At 39.6% G+C, this 12,580-nt stretch overlaps 1 protein-coding gene across 1 annotated transcript in view; it reads left to right on the plus strand.

The window, feature by feature from the left end:
- The first annotated feature begins 3,559 nt into the window (after nucleotides 1–3,559).
- Nucleotides 3,560–12,580, plus strand: part of heca (hdc homolog, cell cycle regulator) — a 16,203-nt gene continuing 7,182 nt past the window's right edge. Inside the window, exons 1-3 of the mRNA XM_015390218.1 lie at nucleotides 3,560–3,999; nucleotides 8,372–9,386; nucleotides 10,043–10,209. Of these exons, the coding sequence (XP_015245704.1) occupies nucleotides 3,852–3,999; nucleotides 8,372–9,386; nucleotides 10,043–10,209 (1,330 nt within the window). The 5' untranslated portion in view covers nucleotides 3,560–3,851. The remainder of the gene's footprint in view (nucleotides 4,000–8,371; nucleotides 9,387–10,042; nucleotides 10,210–12,580) is intronic.

A 12,580-nucleotide genomic window follows, 5' to 3' on the forward strand; every position in this document is an offset into this window, starting at 1 on the left:
TAAGTGAGGCAGCAGCTCTAAATGGTTATAGACTCCAGGAGGGGTTTCATGTTAGGTTACAAATTTCCAAACAAGAAAAAGAAATTAGTGCATTTTTTTTGTTGGATATTTTCCCCCTTCCAGCTATTTGACATTAAGTCCATAAATCCTCTAAGGAGGCATGTTTAAAATGGGAAGCTTGGTTTCTGGAAAATTAACATACTCTTCTGCACTTCTACGCTGTCCTGAGTTTTACGATCTGAATATTTTGAAGCTGAAAAAAAAAAAAAAAAATGTTAATACAGATTATGCTGGAAGTTGATTATTCGAGAAACTGATATTTCCGTCTTCCTGAGATGGAGGCAAACCTTTTGATTCAGGAGTTCAGGGAAAAGTGGTGACCCATTCAAGGCAACGCTTTTTTATAAACCATATATATCATTTTCCTACAAATCCAATCATTAAAGATGCACAAAGTGGAAATTAAATCTATGTTTTTATTTTTTTATGTTGTGTTTTTGATGAAAGTGTTAGAACCCAATCAGATGCTTTTATGAGAATACCACTGTTTAGGAACAATGTCCAATATCTGTGATTGTCTTTACTGGAGTGTGCGATCTAAAAGCAGCTGTTTCTCCAACAGATGGAAAAAAATGTGCGTCAGTAGTGTAAATTGCAGTTGCTTTTGACAACATGGCTGCTCTGCGTACTGTTTACATGAGCCACTTCTACTACCTCTTGTGGACTTTAAAACAAGACTTTTTTTGAGCTTTTTAGAACAGCTCATTATTTTTTTGACCACAAAGAACGTTAGAAGTGCATTTTGAGATTTCCTAGCTGCTCGTCTGATTTATAACCACAAAAAAACAAAGATGCTCTTTTTAAATGTCACTAATGAAGTTCCTTTACAAATAACCAAAAAATGCCTTTGTGGAAACTTCTACTGATCAAATGGTGAATGTATTTCTTGTGCAGCCTTCAGTGGTGGAATTGTTCTAATAATGATTCTCAGGACCAAAAATGTGCTTAATAACTGTCCCATGGCCCTATATACGCTCTTAAAACATTTCCTTTTTAAATGAGGGGGGTTTATTATTGTTAATCCTATATGATTGGTCTACTTATGACTACTTAACTCAATTTCAAACTATATAATACGCTTCTTTCTGTTTATGGTGGCACAGGACACACCTGGGTTTGTGTGAAAACTTTGAAATACTATTCGTAGAGATGCATAGATTGTCTATTTTAGAAAAAAATATTCAGACTTTTAAAACTTGCTGATAAATGGAGTCTTTTTCTGTTTGTCTTAAAAATGTTGCACAAAGATTTTAAATTTAATAAATGGCGTCAATTTAATTGAGCACAACTGAAAGCTAATGAAAGACAAGGTTCTTTTTTTGACCATCTGCTCTTGCATCAACTCTGCCTTTTAGTTTTCCTGCAGGCGTTTGTTCTGTTTGATCTGTATGTTTTGATGACGATAAACGGATCAGAGCTTTGGGTTAAAGGCCAAGAGAAGCAGCAACACGTCGGTTAGAATGAACCCCAAGAGTTTTAAGCGTTGTGGAAATGAGGAAGCTGTGTGTGTGTCAGTGACCTAAACCGAGTCGGTACTCAGGCCATTTGCATTTAGGTGCATTGTTACTGTATGTCGTATTACCAACAGTACTGGGCTTTGTTCTGTGGAACCTGCTTTGAAAATAAAGTCTTTACACTTGAAAATGTGAAATGTTATTGTTTTTCTATATTTGGGATGCAGTTTCTTTTAAAGACGGGCTCATTTGTTACAGGTGTTGTTTTCAAGTGTTGAAAATACTAAAAGTATTTGATAATATGCTCATTCTGGCCTCTTGTTCCATATATATATATATATATATATATATATATATATATATATATATTGGTATGGATAGGAAGGATTGGCTAATTACAGTAATTATTACTACATTGCATTTAGTTGCACTAAAGTCAATACAATTATCATTTTTCAATTTCTTACTGTATAAATAAGTTTTATGAAATTAATTCACAAAATATGTAAAACTAAGAGGCCATGTAAGATTATTTTAATTTTATTGTTTTTTTTCAAGGACAACCTTTATCTACTAATCCTTTGAAACACATTTAAAAGTCGAACAATCAATTTTGTTCAAGTTTAGTTTAACTTAATTTGCTTAAAATTTCTTTTTACCACTTAATTCTAGTGAAATTCAACCAGATTTACGAAACTGCATTCAAACCTAGCTGATTGTTTAATTCTTACTGGTAAGAGTCTTATATCTATAGGATCTATCCAAATGCTACAAATCAGCAAGGACACTTTAGCCCTACTGGAAGTGTCCCAGCGGTTACTGTGATAGTGTTGTCTGAATAGGACAGAGATAGGAAGAGGAAGCAGGATGCTTCATATTTAATGTTTGTTTCCTGTAGTTCTTTTCCTGGAGGATTTGGTTCCAATTTGACTAGACTCATCCATCTGTGAATATTTTTGGAGTCATATTAGATAAACGCCGCTGGAAGTATTTAGTGATTAATAGACTACACTGGTCCAGCAGATGAGCTCCTTTAGCAGGAGACTCCTCTTACCCAGATGCACCACAGAATGCCACAGGAAATCATTCCTCTATAACAGGCATCCCAAACCCTTGTCCTCAAGGCCTGCTGTCCTGCAATTTTTAGAGGTTTCCCTGCTTTAGCACAGCTGATTTATCAGCTTTCAATTAAAATCAGCTGTGCTGAAGCAAGGAAACCTCTAAAACCTGCAGGACAGCGGGCCTTGAGGGCCGAGGTTGGGGATGCCTGCTCTATAACGCCTCCCTCAAGTGATTCAGACACTCCCCCTCTGTAATTGACATTTATGCACTATTTTTGCACGTCACTATCACTTTACTTGGATATATATATATATATATATATATATATATATATATATATATATATATATATATATATATATATATATATATATACAGAAGACTTATATGTGTATATATTTATATCTTTATTATCTTGTGTGGTTGGTTGTGTATAAATATATAAAACTGTAACTGGAACGTGTAACAAAAGTAATTTCCCTCTGGGATTATGAAAGTATTTCTGATTCTGATCTGAAGCTTGTAGTGGAAACTTTTCATTTTCTTTTCAGCTCTGACCAGCTTCACACAGCATGATGCTGGTGCCTCCATGTTTAAACAAAAAGATGGTGTTTTTATGGTAAACTGCTTTTTTTTTTTTTTTTTTTACACAACATATCGCCTTTTGGAAATGCTCCTCGAAATAGCAACGTCCATCTTTCTGCCACATTACCAGATAAGGCCCAACTTGTAATAAAGCTATTATAATTATTGCATTAATATCCCATCTGAGGTGTGTTTTTCTGCACTTCCAGAGGCAACTTGGGCAAATAATCAAAGGCATACACACATAAGTGTTTTAATTTATCAAAGTTAATAAACCAATGTATATATTTACAGACATTTTATAAATTAGTGTTATCCATTTTTACCTATAGTACCTGAACGCAGCACGTCGACCAAAGTCACTAGAGGGGGGCGGGGCCAGTTGACGTCAGGGGGTGGAAGAAAACAGCCGAGCAGGAATCAAAACAAGACGCGGACACGCCTTCACCATTAAAGGTTATAGTAGCTTATTTCTTTTACCTGCAGCGAAACGCAAAGTCCGCTTCTTCCCCGAAGGAGACCTCAAACACCAAGAGGAGTGAAATAAAAGAAAGAAAGCGCCGCAAACGCACCGTCGAAATCCGCCGCAGAAATGGAGTCAACAGAAATGTCAGACAGCGTTGACACCAGCCGCTGATTTAAAAAAAAGAAGGTCGAAACAGCAACCGTTGACGTTTCAAACTCCGTAAAATGCCCAACCAGAAGAACAGCAAAGGGAAGAAGAGCAAACGCGCGAACAGCAGTGGAGACGAGCAGGAAAATGGAGGCTGCGCGGCGGCGGCAGCGGGAGGCGCGGCGGCTGCAGCTGCCGCTGCGCCCAGGACGGAGCGCTGCAGCGGTAAGAGATGCAGAGAAGTTTGGAGATGTTGTTTCTCTCTCAGTAGGCACTCTGGCTTATCTGCAAACGTTTGGCACACATGAACCGGGACGCGGCCCGTGTTTGCACCGATACACTCACACATGCATGCTCCAAATAGGCCAGATTCATTGATTAGAAGCAAACACAGGCGTCCGATTTTAGGCCTTGCATGAACTGTTTGGTTTCCTCTGCGCATTTTAAATCAGCCAGAACCTGTTCCTCAAACTGAGGTGGTGGAAGTGATTTAAAGGCCACTGCTGCTTGTTTAACTGAAGACTGTGGAAACACGTTTAGAGTCAGATAAAATGCATGTGTTTGGTGTGAAAGCAGACGTTTGGCTTTTATGGAAATGACTTTAAAAGGCGCTCCTGCAGGCCTCAGACGCGCCTCCTGGCACACACCTTGCACCGCTCTCAGGTTAAGCTTGTGGCCTCCTGACACCACCGCTTGTGTGCGCAAAAAAACTCCTACTGACAGCAGCTGGAGAAGTCATCTCACTGCATGCAATCATGAAAGTAAAACTTCAAATAAGTTTAAATGGGTTCAATGAAATGCAAGTTTACTTCAGCAGTGCAGTCAGATTTTTAGCAGAGCTGCCAAACCTGAGCAACAGCTCAATTTGTCTAGCTTTACATCACAATAAACTCCTGTCTCTTTTTTGGCACTTGATAAATGATTCCCTCACCCCTTCCTTCATGCTACAACCACTCAAGTCTGCACATATTTTCTTTATTGGTGCCTACATATTATAATGCAATACTATAAAAAAGTAGAAAAAAACAAGCAATACTTTATTTAACAATAAAAGAAAACTTAAAATGGTTGAATTTGTATGCAAAATAGGAATTAAAAAGTGTTATGTTACTGATGTTTTCTTAAGTTTATCACATTAAAACGTTAAATGTACCGCAATAGGCTTTGGTTATGTGATAAACTGGTTGAAAAAAGAACAAAACTCCAGGTTAAAAGATTTTATCAAGGTTATGTAAGAAAAAAAGGTTAAATGTTTCTTTGATTTCTGCAGTATTTAAAGTCATATAAATGACTTTTACTTAGCCAGACTTGTGGCAAATTAATAATATTTGAATTCTATTTATCATAAAAATTGAGAAATTTACCTCTGCATTTAACCCATCCCCTTAGAGAGCAGTGGGCTGCCATTGTGCAACGCCCAGGGAGCAGTGTGGAGTTAAGGGTCTTGCTCAGGGACCCAGAGTTCAGGCTGTGGGGATTGAAACGGCTACCTGCAATCTTCTCAGAGGACAAGCTCACTCCTCTAACCATTAGGCCAACACTCCCTCTTGGTTCTTTGGACATAAAAGCTTGCAGACACCTGATCTAGACCTTTTTGTTATTTCCTGAAGTGGCTGTACACTGGAAAAACTATAACCTTGCTCAAACTAACATAAATGATGTCCAGATATCACATCTAAAATATTTGACTTCACAGAATCTGAATTTAATCGCTTGTTATGACCTGAATATATTATGTTGATGTAAACAATAATACTGCACTTGACACAACTTAAAATTTTTGCCCTGTTCCAAATGATTCTTTGAACATTTCAGTTGATGAACCAACCTAATATACTTACTTTTAACTAAAATAACAAGAATTAATGTTTGTATAGAAACCAGTTAATTTAAATATAACCAAATTAGATTTTTCACATATCATTTGACTTTACTTCAAAAATAATTTCCTTTTCCAATCTTACAAACTCTATACAACCTTGACAGGTTGCTAGTCCAACACTACCATTCACTCTCACACCTAAGGTGGGTAATATAGAGAAGCCAATTAACCCAGGCATCCCCAAACTCGGTCCTCGAGGGCCGCTGTCCTGCAGGTTTTAGAGGTTTCCCTGCTTTAGCACAGCTGATTATCATGATTGCAGTAGAGCCGAAGCCTGTTAATTAGCTTTCAATTAAAATCAGCTGTGCTGGAGCAAGGAAACCTCTAAAACCTGCAGGACAGCGACCGAGTTTGGGGATGCCTGAATTAACCTAACAATCGTGTTTTTGGAGTGTGGGATGAAAAGCCAGAGTACACGGGGAGAACACACGCATGCTCAGGGAGAACATGCAAACTCCATGCAGATAGACCCCGACCGGAATTGAACCCGCAACCTTCTTCCTGCAAGGTAGCAGTGCTAGCCAATCAAAAACTTTGTTTTGGGTCCTTTTCTACGTGTATTTAGTTCAGGTTAAATCACACTTGATGTCTCAAAATCCAAAAAGAATGAGTTACACAATAAAATCAATAATTTTATCTAGTTTAGAGTGAAAAGCATTAGTTTGAATGAACTGTTACATGCTACTTAAAAGGTCTTCAAGACTGTTCCTATCTTTAACCGTTTTCTTTGGGCATGAAGCTACAGTTTGTTCATAATTATTAGGTTGAATCTGTGAAAATACCAAGAATTAGTTTCAGAGAGTTAACAGCTTAAATGTTAACCTAATGTAGATACTCAGCTTGAGGAAGATGCTTTTCTCACATCCTGCATCAAAGTCTGCCCTGTTATTTCATTTTTGTTATCAGATTTTACCCTTCATGAATGTGTTCCTCGTTCTGTTTTATTTTGCTGTTGTTTGAATATAAAAAACTAAAAAAAAAACTGCTAAAAGGTAAATCCCTGAGCCAAAATAAATGTTACATTTATTAAAGACTTGCACAATATTGCATTAATAGAATGAGGCAGGAGACTGAACACCATTTATAATATGCATGATGATGAAAACGTTGATCATTCGTTTAAAACTCAACGAGACGACTGTGCAGACATTTCGATTGAGAACTTTTTAAAGATTTTGTCATGATGCTCAAAATTAAATAAAATGAAACATCGACTATTAAGCGCAGCTGGCAGTGCACCGGAAAAGGAAGAAGGAAACCCCCCGCCCCCACCCCCTAATGTTATCATGAGCTGCTCCTCACTCAAACTGTCTGCCAGCTTTTGCTGGCTCTCCATCCAGCCTCAGACGGCTGCCTTCGGTCCAAAAACCCTGCTGACCCTCTAAAGGCCCAGTAGAACTCCAGATATTGATGCTATTACTGACATTTTTTAAAATAATTTTGTTGATTTTAATTCAGCATATGATGAACAACCTTCAAAGGCTCAGCTGTCGAATCTCAGTCAGTGCGTGGATGAAATGACATCCCATACGCCTTCATCTAACTTGTGTGACTCAGTGTTTGGAACAGTAACACGCATTGTTGAAAGCTCGAACAAAGGATTTAGCTATAAATTGTAAATGTCTTTTACATTTGTAAATTTTATTGGGGACATCTTGGAGTTTTGGTTATTCTGAACTGTTCCTTCAGGAAACATACAACTGGGTAAACGATCGTTAACAGCAGCAGAGAAAAAAGTAGGACTTTAGGAGACATTATTTGACTGCTATACTTTTCTGAATCGGTAGAGCTCAGTTGAAGTGGTTTTCTGTCAACAGCTCTGTCTAAAGTCGGAGTCGTCCAACAAGCTTAATGTTTTCCAGATTTAGTGATTCTAGGAACACGTTTGATGTTTTTCAGGTCTTTCCTGTCGGCAAACCTCGTTATATCTATGTTTCAGTCATATGTTGATTTGAGCTCAGAGTATAAGAATATGGAGGCCCCTTTGGCTTCATTATTATAGGATCACAGGTGATGCACCCCAGCATGATGCCACCACCACCATACATGTCAGTTGCTTTGTTCTTAAATTTGAAAGACTCGCATTGACTCCTACAAACTTTTCATTTCTTCTGAGAATAAAACTTTTCTAGTTGACATTTAGTTGTATATTTCAGACATGGTTTAATTTGGGATTGGTTGAATGTTTGTTTTTATTTTGTTTTTTATTGGTCAGTAATCTATCAGTGCATCATGATGTTAAACTAACTTTACTGCAGATGGTGATACTGGTGGTTTACTAGTTTCCAGTTCACAGCAGACTTGAAGAGTTTCGGGTTCTGGATTATACTTTTGCATCTTTATCAGTATATTTTTTTATTTTGTAGACAGTGTTTGTTATATAGCTGAAACTTTGACCCATTTTGATGTTACTAAAGACAATGAGTTTAATGCAGAAGCTTGCTGATGATATTTTTGTTATTTTGAATGGTTTAGTCTTAAATTTAAAAATTATAATTTTTTTTTTTAACTTAATCTAATGAGGCAAATTCTCCAATACAATGTTCTACTTATGGCCCAAACACCCAATTCCAATTTAATTTTAGTTTATTTGGAAGTTTCTAGATCAAAACTTTTACATTTTTCAGAAATATCTTGGTTCTAGAGTCCTCTTGGCTCATTATTTGGGGTTTTAGATGTTTGACTAGTTGGTTTCTCTTCTCTCTGTTCAAACAGAGGTCCAGTGCGCCTCCCCTCTGGGCTGCAGCCTGGGCCGCTCCATCGACCTGGAGAAAGAGGACCACCAGCGGGTGCTCTGCAACAACGAGCTCTGCCCATACGGCAACTGGATGCATTTGCAGTGCTTCTATGAGTGGGAGAGCTCCATCCTCGTTCAGTTTAACTGCATCGGCCGTGCCCGCTCCTGGAACGAGAAGCAGTGCCGGCAGAACATGTGGACCAAGAAGGGCTACGACTTGGCCTTCAGGTTCTGCTCATGCCGCTGCGGACAGGGCCACCTGAAGAAGGACACCGACTGGTATCAGGTGAAACGTATGCAGGATGAGCGCAAAAAGAAGCCGTCTGAGAGGAGCTCTGGGAGGACTGGGGGCGCTGTGGGGTCTGGAGATGGTCCATTTGAAGAGCCCAAGAAGAGCAAGCCAACTGGAGCCTCTGGAGGGGGGAAATTACCCCACAGGGCCTCCAGTCAGGAGTTACCTCGTAGACAATCGGTGGACCGCCAGAACTCCATAGAAAGAGGAGGGGGCCATGGTGCAGGAGGACTATCTCCCCTGGGGCCTCCTCAGAAATCTCCCTGCGACTCCCCAGGATTGTCTCCTCCCAGCGGTTTTAACTTCTCCCCCCCTGTCCTGGGATCAGGGGGAGCAGGTATGCGGGGTTCCCGCCAGCTGGGCGAATTCTTCAAATCAGCCGTCCACATGGACCCGCAGAGAAAACACCTGCTGGCTGGAGGTGTTCTGAGTCGGGGTGGCGGATGCTCCCCTGGTTCAGCCGGTGGCGCACACCTCGATCCAGGGTCTGTTTTTCCTCTGCAGCTGTCCTTCGCCCTCCCACTCCACCCCCGTCTCACCTCCGGCGGCGGAGGGGACAGTACCCACGCTCACCCGGTGCAGTTCCTGAGGAGGCTGGACCTCTCGGAGCTCCTCACCCACGTCCCCCGCCACAAACTCAACACTTACCACGTCCGCATGGAGGACGACGCCCAGGCAGGCCAGGGGGAGGAGCTACGCAGGTAAACCCTGTGATCTAGAGGTTTCAGATTTTTGGTTTAAATATATTCAGAAAGCTGCACTAAACTTTGTGATATTTGAATACAGTGTCTAACTATGTCTCTCTCTTTGACCGAGCTAATAAAGGCAAACTATGCCCTGTTTTTCATTCCATAGATTTTAAATTAACTCTAAATGTTGGTTAACTTATAAAGTACTGATGGATTTTTACATTTGTGTGTCTTTGGCTTAATGATGCGCTTTTAGACACATTGGATACAAGTTTTAGCAGAAAAGCTCAGTTTTATTTGCAAAACAAGTTTTTTACCAAAGCAGCAAAAATAACAAAGGAAGAAGTAAACATTTCTGGAAGGAGTCGGACGACCGGTTTAACGCAAAGGAACCTACAATCCTAAACAACAGTGTAGGTTTTTCTGGTAACAGTTTTTCAGCTTCCTTCCTGTTTCCTCTCTAAATATTCCTCTTTTATCAAAACCAGCTTTAGGGCAGGGAAGAAATCTCATTGTGGTTTTACATCTACATGCCAGCAACTGCATACCTTTATTGCATCAGTTTATGTGCAAGTAATTTAGAGCTGATTACTTCTTCGTCAGCCAAAAAGTTGACCAATAAAAGATGGTCTTATCCTGACTTTTTCTTTTTGACATCAATCCTGCAGGTTTATACTGTCAGCTCTCAGTGCAAGCCAGAGGAACGTGGTTAACTGTGCTCTATGCCATCGCTCACTGCCCGTGTTTGAGCAGTTCCCCCTGGTGGATGGGACGCTGTTCCTCAGTCCGTCACGCCATGAGGAAATTGAGTACGACGTCCCCTGCCACCTTCAAGGTCAGATTTGTGTGTCTTACATCTGTACAATTCATGAATTACAAGAGAAAGCCTTAGGCCTGGTTTCTTACATTAAAACAGTTTACAAATCTTTTAATAGTATATTAAAGAAAAATCTAAGATTTTTATTTTAATTGCATAAAATCTATAGCCTGACGTAGTCTTACTCAATTCTAGTCAGAATATGAGTCTGATACTGCTCCATAGAGCTGTGATTATGGGGCGTGGTTTCAACGAACCAGGAAAAAAAATGCCTCTGCACTCAATTGGATAGACCTACAACCAATAAGAGCAACGGAGTGCGTGACGTATGTTAAGCCACGCATAGTTGTTGTCAAAAATCAAAGCGTGCAGTTTCACGCCTAGAATAAGAAGATGAGCCTTGATCGCGTTTCTCTGTTCCTCTTTTAAAATTAATTTGCTGTCGATATCTTCTAGAACAGACCTAATAGCAGAATCTACTCACCTCAACTCTCCGGCGGCAGCCATTGTTGTTGTCACCCAAGCGCGCTTTGGTCACGTGGTTGATTACGCTACTGTTGATCATCTGTCCATCATCGTATAAAGCCCGCCCTGACAATTTGATTGGATCGCCAGAGAGCGGGCGATCATACTCGCGCTACTACTGTATGGAGCAATGCCAGACCGAACTTCCCGACCTCAAACCTTGTGGGCGGGACTAAGTTCGGAATGGCACCCAGGCTATAAAATCTACTGTTTCCTGCTGGTTTGCAATTCTAGGGAGTTTCTTGGTCCACAATCCTGGTAGTGTGGCCTATTTGCGTCTTCATGGTCACTTTGGCTCTGAAATATTGCTCCATCATCAGGCTGGAAAATGCAGAGATCGTCACTGAAACGATGTGATGCCAATTCTAAGATCACTCCACCCACATGGGAATGTAGATGGCAATGCCCGCCGACCACACAAGAGAACTGTAATGGGCAGAGAGTGAAGCTGACATTACCTAATGCATTTAGTCAAGCGTTTCGAAAGAGTCGGACATGTCAGGGGATTTCTCTCAGGGAAACGACGGACAAATCACAAAGACAAAGTCCCTCACAGCCAGAGGAAGAACGTAATTATTACAGACTGTATTGGAAGTATAACATTACGCACCCTGTTAAAGGCTTTTTGGACATTTGCATGACAAAAACATAGCATATATGAATACTTTAAGAAAGAGACTTTAAAATAAATTACTAATTTTTATCAGTGGGGATCATGTGATTCAGACATGCTAACCCAAAGTATTTAGAGATTGGAAAACTGTTAATGCTGAAAAGGCGTCAAAAGGTTGACATGGCTACCAGCTTATGAGCAGCTGAACAGTAATCAGCTGGAGAAAGCGGTTTCTTCGTCTGTATAAACCATTTCTTAATTTTGTTGTAGTTACATTGTTTGCTTATGTTTAGTTTGGAAAAGGCTTTCCAAAAAAGTAAAAAAACCAATCCACTGGACTTTGTTTCTGACTTTGTTTGAAGACATTTTGCTTCCCATCCAGGAAGCTTTTTCAATTCAAAATGTTTCCTGGATGGGAAGCAAAACGTCTTCAAACAAGGTCGGAAACAAAGTCCAGTGGATTGTTTTTTTTTATACTTTTTTAGAATGACTATGACTTGGATGACTAAGAATCTTCACCAGCGCTTCTTTTGCTTATTTAATATCAAACACCTGGTTATAAACTGACCTAGTGCTGGCATGAGCTACAAATATTTATAAACAGCCTGATTAAACACGTGATAAAAATATGCTTCAAATGTTCTCCTTCTTGTTCACATGCTATATTTACTCACCCACTTTTGTTACAGCTGAATTCATCCTTTGTTAGTGAAAGTTTGGACTGTAATGTTGATTTTTTTCCGTTGCTGTCTTGAAATAACTTTACTGGCTTATTTTGGCCGATCAAATTAGCTGTGAGTTTTTTTCATAAGGCAGAATACCTCATTAGATCCGTCAGGTAAGGAGGTGCTTCATTTATTCGCCTGTAAAATTATCCTGCATCTTTATATATGATATATAAAAAGAAATTTCATTTTAAATACACTTTCTACAGACAAATTGACAATAACGTTTGTCTGGTCAGTTGCTGACAAGACTCCAGGATTGACTGACAGGTTTCAGCACTTCAACCATGCTGGATTATTGGAGGGAACTCTTCCAGCAACACTTTTTTTTATCCATTGATAACTAAAGTTAGTGTCAGTTATAATTAAAGGGTAACAACGTTTTTTTGACATTGAGCCCTTGATTTTACGTTACGTTATTTTATGTTATGAATGCTGGCGTACCATAAAGAATAAATTATGAACAGTTTAGTTTGTGCCTTCAAGTCGTTGCCCATAGGAAGACGTTACTTGGATATAACCTAAC

Source organism: Cyprinodon variegatus, unplaced genomic scaffold, assembly GCF_000732505.1.
Source record: "Cyprinodon variegatus isolate N-32 unplaced genomic scaffold, C_variegatus-1.0 Scaffold489, whole genome shotgun sequence".
In the NCBI taxonomy this organism is placed as follows: domain Eukaryota; kingdom Metazoa; phylum Chordata; class Actinopteri; order Cyprinodontiformes; family Cyprinodontidae; genus Cyprinodon; species Cyprinodon variegatus.